The sequence below is a fragment of the Crocodylus porosus genome, unplaced genomic scaffold (assembly GCF_001723895.1).
Source record: "Crocodylus porosus isolate Cpor-Errol unplaced genomic scaffold, CroPor_comp1, whole genome shotgun sequence".
In the NCBI taxonomy this organism is placed as follows: Eukaryota; Metazoa; Chordata; order Crocodylia; family Crocodylidae; genus Crocodylus; species Crocodylus porosus.
In genome coordinates this window covers 32,209,582-32,218,078 of record NW_017728949.1, presented here as the reverse complement: position 1 = coordinate 32,218,078, position 8,497 = coordinate 32,209,582, and the positions used below count along the sequence as shown (strand labels likewise).

Sequence of the window (8,497 nt, the reverse complement as noted above, 5' to 3'; positions counted from 1 at the left end):
GGAGCATCGCATTGCAGGCTCATGTTCATCATGTGGTCAATGATGACCCCCAAGTCTCTTTCTTCCATAGTGCTAGCCACTGCTGAGCCTGTAAGGATGCTGCAGGTTTTTCTTCCCAAGGTGGAGAACCGTGCATTTATCGGTGTTAAACACCATCATGTTCTCTTCTGCCCATTTGCTGAGCCTGTCCGGGTCAGCCTGGATCACCCGCCGGCCTTCTGGTGTGGGTGCTTTGCCCCAAAGTTTGGTGTCATCAGCGAACTTGGCTAGTCCACTCCTGACTCCAATGTCCACATCATTAATGAAGATGTTGAACAATATGGGTCCAAGGACAGAGTCTTGGGGGATCCCATTGGTCACAGGACACCATGACGATTGACTTCCATCAATTACTACTCTTTGGGTCCAACCATGGAGCCAATTTCCCAGCTAGCAGATCGTGGTGGACCCAAGGCCACAATTAGCCAGTTTTGCCAAAAGGTGATCATGGGATACCAGATCGAAGGCTTTTTTGAATTCAAGATATATGACATCAATCTCTTCCCCCTTGTTCAGGTGACAGGTCACCTGGTCGTAGAAGGAAATGAGATTGGTCAAGCAAGAGCTACCTGCAACAAACCCGTGGTGGCTATCCCTTAGGATGTTGGCGTCGGCCAATCCATTAAGGATGGCCTCTTTAATAAACTTTTCTAAGATCTTCCCCGGGATAGAAGTCGGGCTGATGGGCCTATAGTTAGATGGATCCACTTTCCTCCCTTTCTCGAAGATCAGCACCACATTGGCCTTCTTCCAGTCTTCAGGCACTACACTAGAGCACCAGGAGTTTTCAAAGATCCGTGCCAGGGTCTGGGCTATGATGCTCGCCAGCTCCTTGAGCACCCTGGAATGTAGATTGTCAGGACTAGCTGACTTGAGGGTATCCAGCTTCTCAAGGTGTCCCTTCATGAGGTTACCATTAATGGAGGGCAGGAGATCTCCCTCGCCTAGACCGCCCTGTCCCATGGTGGGCATGGACATCCCATGGGACTGATGAAAGACAGATGCAAAGTACCCATTTAATAGGTTGGCTTTTTCCTCGGTGTCAATTGTCAGTTGCCCCATCTGGTTCAGCAGGGGTCCAGCGTTACCCTTGCTTTTCCTCCGGCTCCCCACATATCTGAAAAAGGACTTTTTATTGTCTTTGTTGCTTGAAGCTAGTTGGAGTTCAGTTGCAGTCTTGGCTTTCCTGTTTTGCTCCCTGCAGGACCAGACCAGTGCAGAATAATCCTCCTTGGAGGTGAATCCCATCCTCCATCCTTTGTAGACCTTTCTTTTTAGCCTCAGGATGTCTGCTAGGTCCCTGGATAGCCAGGGGTCTGCTGTGACCTCTTGCTGCCTTTCCTCTGAGATGGAATAGACTTAGCTTGTGCATTGAGGATCGCTCCCTTGAGGAGGAACCACTCTTCTTGAACTCCCCTCTCCCTGGGGTTGTGGTCCTTTAGGGCCTGACTGACAAGGCGCCTAAGCTTGTCAAAGTTGACTTTTCTGAAGTCAAGGACTTCTGTGTTGCTGACTGACTTGCCAGCTTTGCGACCACTTAGATTTTGCTGAGTGATCCTCCCGCAAGATGTCCGGGTAATCGAAGACCCCCATGACAACCATGGTCCAGGAGCATGCCACCTCAGCCAGTTCCTGGGCAAACTCCTGGTCAAACTCAGGACTTTGGGTGGGAGATCTGTAGTAGACTCCCACCATTGTGTCCCCTGTGCCATGTTCCCCACAGACTTTAACCCAGAGAGTCTCCAGTCATCCACACTGGTCGCCAATATCAGCTTGCAGGGACATATAGCTTTCCTTAACATAGAGAGCTACACCCCTACCCCTTTTATCTACACAATCCTTCCTGTATAGGGTTTAGTCATCTATACCTGTGCTCCAGTCATGGGTGGAGTCCCACCAGGTCTCTGTTATCCCTATGACATCATAATTATTTGCATTAAGCAGGAGGACGAGCTGCTCCTGCTTATTCCCCAAGCTCCTGGCATTGATTATGAAGAGCTACAGGGATTTAAGAGCAAGGCTAAAGGGTCTGGGGCCACAGGTGGTGTTTTCTTCGATCTCTCAGTCTCAGGTTACGGGGTGAGGAGGAAGAGGAGGCAAAGACTGCAGCGCTGGTGTCATCGGGAAGGCTTTGGCTTCCATGACCACAGTCCGCTCTTTGGTGAGAGAGGAAGGAAGCTGCTGGGAAGAGATGGCCTCCATCTTTCTCCGCTGGGGAGGCGGCTCTTTTCAGCCAGACTGGTTGACCTGCTCCACCGGGCTTTAAAGTAAGCCTGCCGGGGGATGGGGGGACTACTGCCACTGCTGGCCCACTGAGCAACTCTTGCAAAGCCAGCAGGCCAAGGCACTTAAGAGAGCCTATCCCTGAAACAATCTGCAGGCAAGGCTGGAGCCCCCAAGGGGACACTTGCCTGCCTGTACACAAATGTAAGGAGCTTGGGGAATAAACAGGAGGAAATTGTCCTTCTGCTTAACACAAATAATTACGATGTCATAGGGATAACAGAGACCTGGTGGGACTCCACCCATGACTGGACCACAGGTATAGACGGCTATACCCTGTACAGAAGAGATCGAGTGGATAAAAGGGGCGGGGGTGTAGCTGTCTGTCAAGGAGAGCTATGCGTCCCTGGAAGCCGATATTGGCAACCAGGGTGGAACATGGCGCAGGGGACACAATGGTGGGAATCTATTAAAGACCTTCCACCCAAAGTCAGGAGCTTGACCAGGAGTTCACCAGGGAATTAACTGAGGCCACATGCTCCTGGTCCATGGTCATCATGGGAGACTTCAATTCCCAAAAATTTTGTGGGAAAACCGCTCGGCTATATCCGAGCGGTTGCAAAGCTTTCTCTTGTACATGGATGATCTCTATCTGACACAAGAAGTCTGTGGGCCAACGAGAGGTAAAGCGCTGCTCAACCTGGTACTGGCAACCAGGGACGACCTAATTGGTGACCTAACAATCAATGAGAAGCTGGATGACAGCAACCACGAGCTGATCACCTTCACCATCTGCTGTAAAGCTGGCAAGACAGCAATACAAAAGTCCTTGACGTCAGGAAAGTTGACTTTGACAAGCTCAGGAGACTTGTCAGTGAGGCCCTAAGGGACTACAACCCAAAGGGGAGGGGAGTTCAGGAAGAGTGGTTGCTCCTCAAGGGAGTGATCCTTGATGCACAAGCTAATGCTGTTCCATCTCGGAGGAAAAGCAGAAAAAGGGCATAGCAGCCCCCTTGGCTCTCCAGGGAGCTAGTGGACCTTCTTCAGCTAAAAAAGAAAGACCTGCAAAGGATGGAGGATGGGATCCACCTCCAAGGAGGATTATTCTGCACTGGTCTGGTCCTGCAGGGAACAAACCAGTAAAGCCAAGGCTGCGACAGAACTCCAACCACCTACTAGCTTTTTATTATCAAGGATAATAAAAAGTCTTTTTTAGATATGTGGGGACCTGGAGGAAAAGCAAGGGCAACATTAGACCCCTGCTAAACCAGAAGGGACAACTGACGACCAACGCCCAGGAAAAAGCCAACCTACTAAATGGGTACTTTGCATTGGACTTTCATCAATCCCACAGGACACCCCTGCCCATTATAGGACAGGGAGGCGCAAGTGAGGGAGATTCTTTGCCCTCAATGAATGCTAATCTTGTGAAGGAACACCTTGAGAGGCTGGACACCTTCAAGTCAGCCAGCCCTGACGGTTTACACCCTAGGATACTCAAGGAGCTGGCTAGCATCATAGCTCAGCCGCTAGCACGGATCTTCTATAACTCCTGGCGCTCTGGTGAAGTGCCCGAAGATTGGAAGAAGGCCAACATGGTACCTGTCCTCAAAAATGGGAGGAAAGTGGATCTGGCAAATTACAAGCCCATCAGCCTGACCTCCATCCTGGGTAAGGTCTCAGAAAAAATCATCAAAGAGGCCATTCTTAACGGACTGGCCCATGGCAACAACCTGAGGGATAGCCAGCTTGTGAGTAGGTCTTGCTTGACCAATCTCATTTCCTTTTACAACCAGGTGACCTATCCCCTGGACAAGGGAGAGGAGCTTAATATTGTATATCTAGACTTCCAAAAAGCCTTCAGTTTGGTATCCCATGATCACCTCATGGCAAAACTGGCTAACTGCAGCCTCGACCTCACCACAACCCGCTGGCTAGGGAATTGGCTCCATGATTGGACCTAGAGGGTGGTGGTTGACAGAAGTCAGTTGTCACGGTACCCTGTGACCAGTGGGGTCCCTCAAGGCTCTGTCCTTGGGCCTATATTGTTCAACATCTTCATTAATGATGATTAATTGGAGTCAGAAGTGGACTGGCCAAGTTCGCCCATGATACCAAACTCTGGGGTAAAGCATCCACACCAGAGGGTAGGAGGGAGATCCAGGCTGATCTTGACAGGCTCAGCAAATGGGCAGATGAGAACCTGATGGTGTTTAACACTGAAAAATGCAAGGTTCTCCACCTTGGAACAACCTGCAGCATCCTTACAAGCTCCACAGTGCTACGCTGGCTAGCACTATGAATGAAAGGGACCACAAGATGAACATGAGCCTTCAATGTGATGCTGCAGCTAGTAAAGGAAGCAAAATGCTGGCTTGCATCCATAGATGCTTCTCAAGCAAATCCCGGGACATCATTCTCCCCTTGTATTCGGCCTTGGTGAGGCCGTAGTTGGAATATTGCATACAGTTTTGGGCTCCACAATTCAAAAAGGATGTGGAGAAGCTTGAGAGAGTCCATAGAAGAGCCACGTGCATGATCAGCAGTCAGGAAAACAGAGCTTACAACGACAGGCTGAGAGCTATGGGGCTCTTAAGCCTGGAAAAGCACAGTTCTCAGGAGGATCTGACGGCCACCTATAAGTTTTTATAAGGGGTGACCACCAGGATCTGCAGGAATGATTGTTCACCAGAGCCCCCCAAGGGATGACAAGGTTGAACTGTTATAAACTCCTGCAAAACTGTTTCAGGCTGGACATAAGGAAGAATTTCTTTACTGTCCAAGCCCCCAAGGTCTGGAATAGCCTGCCATCGGAGGTGGTTCAAGCACCTACTCTGCCTTCAAGAGCAAATTGGATGCTTATCTTGCTGGGATCCTATGACCCCAGCTGACTTCCTGCCCCTGGGACAGGGGGCTGTATTCAGTGATCTTGCAAGGTCCCTTCCAGCCCGAATGTCTATGAAATCTAAGTTGGAAAACAGGTGTTCAATGGGATTGTCAGTTTTCAAGAGGTGGGATGTTTCTCCTGGGATGAGATGTTGATGTGAATGCTTTTATTCAGGAAAAATCTTTTCAATATGGTGAAGGACTGAAAGACGCAGCATGAACTCTGGTTATGATGCAGAATATTTTCCTGACTCTGGATTATTTAGCAGAACTAGTAACAGAAACCACCTTTTTTTTTTATATTTTTAGACTCATTCTCAAGAAGAAAATAGTTTGTTTTAAGTGAGTATGGTGCTATGGTTATTGATTTAGCTACACCCCTCCACCCCAAGTTCTGGTATCAGTGTGTTACCACCTCAAGGCATCAGAACCTCATCTGTCTTTGGGTAGAATCCCAAGACTACTTCATTCAAAACAGATCCTATGGTATTATATAGATCAGACATGCTTAGTTTAAGAGTTCCAACTTGCTTAGCCTACCTTGGTTCTTTCTCTTGGAAGATTTGTCACCAGTGGGTTCTACTAAACCACAAACAGCCTTTTTTTAATTAAGAGTTTTGCCAATTGAACCATCGGAGCAAATAATAAAGTAAGAGTAGTTAATCAACAAAAAATCTGCACAACTTTTGCACAAGTCTTGTGCTCCTACCTGTGCTTGAAGTGCATGTGACTGTTTCACACCATTTAGTAGAATCTGTATGCGTCAGAATGTTCCGCACACTGTTCTCAAACACCTGCCTCCTCTCTTACCTGTTTATGGTCCTTTTTATCTATGGGTTCCCAGCATTGTCTGTAACTTGACTAAAGCTAAGAAAATAGAATCCTCCTGGTAAAAACTTGGCATTTTCCTTTAGCCCCTACTTTTAGGGGACCTACCTGGGAGCCTTATAAGCAGCCTGTCCTGTTTGCTTATTTGTGTCCACTGCCTGCCTTATTCAATCAAGAATGTGTGGAATGAACACCCAGTGTCCTGGTTGACATTTAATATTCCTAAGTTATTTCTGCCACTCCACAGTTCTCTGTAGGATAAATCATTTACTTTGGGTTAGGTCTATACTACAAAGTTTTGTCAGCAAAGTTTAATAATTTTTTTCACACACCTAACTAATAGTTATACCAGCAAATCCCTAAATATAAATGCAACTTATCCGAACAATCTGTCTCACCATAAAGGGGCTTTGCCAATGTAGCTAAGTTGGCAAAACTTTTGTGTTGTAGTCTTATATTGTATTGGTTTTGGAAAAGGATAAAACACCATCATGGGAGGCTTTTTCATAAAAGATACAGGAATGTTCTATTACTGTTATAGATAGATTTTGTTGGAGTGGCAGCATTTGTTGCTTGTGAGTTTATTTCACTAAATTACAGTGATGCAATGTGCTCCCATATTAATATTTTTCCTCTCAATCTTGGTAGCTTACAATTCCAAGGCATTATACCACATGTCTTACAAAGTAAGCTTTGTAAAGAGAACATAGAAAGAGGAATGAAAAATCACTCTACAAAAAGTGTCCATTGTGTGTTCCATCAGCATCACGTGTGCTTTGGGTAGTGCTGAATAACTGCAACAACTGTTTTGGTTGAACAAATGCATTCTGAAAGCTAAGATTTGGCACGTGAGAAAAATCTTTATCAAAATGTACAGTCAGTTCATCACAGAGTATGGTCAGTATAAGACAAATGATGACCTCTAGGTAAATATGCTTAGTTACTAGGGCTTATGACCTGTTGCCTTTTTCCCTATCACAGGATCTGTGTTTATACTGAAAGTTCAAGTAAATGACTTTGTCAGTCATCAGTACCTACGCCAGGCAACTGTAGAAGTGTTTGTTAACTACACAAAGACAAATTCCACACTCACTGGAAACAATGGAGCAGTATTGATAAAAGTTCCCTACAAATTAGGACTCAGTTTAACTATTGTATCATACAGAGATGGCTACATGTTAACACCCTTACCATGGAAGACTGGGAGAATGCCAAGTAAGTAAGACTCTTAAAATATTGTTATTCCATGGAATGTATATACAATTAAAATGTTTTCCTTTCTTGGATTATCCATTTAATTGTCACCAACTGAACATGATTGAGTCAAGTGAACCAAAGTTACAAGTGAACACAAGTATAAGAGTTAGTGACCCTTCAAGTTTGACAAATTTATGTGGATTTTTAAAATAGAAATTCTATTAGTTGTTGAAAATCCAGTAAGAAAGATTATTGCAGTGGGATGGCAGTATTCTAAGGGATGTGTTTGGGAACACATTTGTTTTGCTCATTGGAGAGTGAGCAAAGGGTCAGCTATGTATTTCAAAGTTCTTAAAATCATATAGTACCTAGAGGCAAGAATGTTGCTTTGCCTCTATGCAACTGCTCTGATTCCTTCCCTCCACCATCCTAGTCAGAAATGGGTATAGGATTTTACACATGGGGGGGTGCAGTTGCAGCAGCTGGTGCTGCACCCCCATCTCCCAGCTTCCTTCACCCCTTTCCTCTCAAACCAGGGCAGGCAGACCACACCACAGGAGCAGCAGCTGGGGACTTAAGTCCCAAAGAAGGTAAGAATGCCACAGCTTCCCTTCCTCTCTATGCTCAGAGGCCCATCCCCTTCCCTCCTGTTTTTCCCTCTTCTCTCCCACCCCAGCCTACTGCTTCTGAGCTCCACAATATCCTGGTGGCAAGGGGAGCTCTGTTTCACTCCAGCTGGGTGGCTTGGGAGCTGAAGTCATGCAGGACCATGGCAGTAGGAGCAGTGGTGGGCAGATATGTTCCTTCTCCCTGTGCCTGTCCTCCAGGCTTCTGGAGAACACCTGGGAGGAGCAGGCAGAGTTGGGAGGAGGGCAGGGTGCTCATGCATCCATTGCTACCCCTGGGCTGAGCCCAGCCCCCATGCAGTACAGCTGGAGTGGGCAGGAGCTCCTCTCATCCCCAGAACAGCAGGGACACTGGCAGCAACAGGCTGGGAAGAAGGGAATGGGGAGGGAGAAGTTGAGGCAGGGAAAGGTTGTGCCTTTGATCATGCAGAAGAAGGGAGGGTGGGGTATTTATAATTTCAGGACTTAAGTCCCCATCTGCAGCTCTTGTGGCATAATCAGGAAGGAGGCAGGTGGCCATGCCACAGCACCCCCTTTGGATCCACCCCTGATTCTCGTCTGCAGTACATCTTCATGTGTGGCCTGTTTTTAAGTGTTTCATTTTGTTCGCCAATATAGTTCTCTTATGAGGTGGTTAAAGTGTCTTTTTGTTACAGAGAGAGAAATAGACCGTCCAGGAACTTTAATCATGTGTATTT

The 8,497-nt window shown here is 46.8% G+C and overlaps 1 protein-coding gene and 1 long non-coding RNA gene across 3 annotated transcripts in view; one reads left to right on the top strand and one right to left on the bottom strand.

The window, feature by feature from the left end:
• Nucleotides 1–7,034, bottom strand: part of LOC109322949 — a 22,232-nt gene extending 15,198 nt beyond the window's left edge. The window contains exon 1 of the long non-coding RNA XR_002104515.1: nucleotides 6,956–7,034. This is a non-coding gene — a long non-coding RNA (uncharacterized LOC109322949). The remainder of the gene's footprint in view (nucleotides 1–6,955) is intronic.
• The window catches only part of FAM171B (family with sequence similarity 171 member B), a 46,674-nt gene that overhangs the window by 24,625 nt on the left and 13,552 nt on the right, over nucleotides 1–8,497 (top strand). For both annotated transcript variants that reach the window (XM_019554249.1, XM_019554248.1), the window contains one exon: nucleotides 6,958–7,191. In XM_019554249.1, the coding sequence (XP_019409794.1) occupies nucleotides 6,958–7,191 (234 nt within the window). The remainder of the gene's footprint in view (nucleotides 1–6,957; nucleotides 7,192–8,497) is intronic.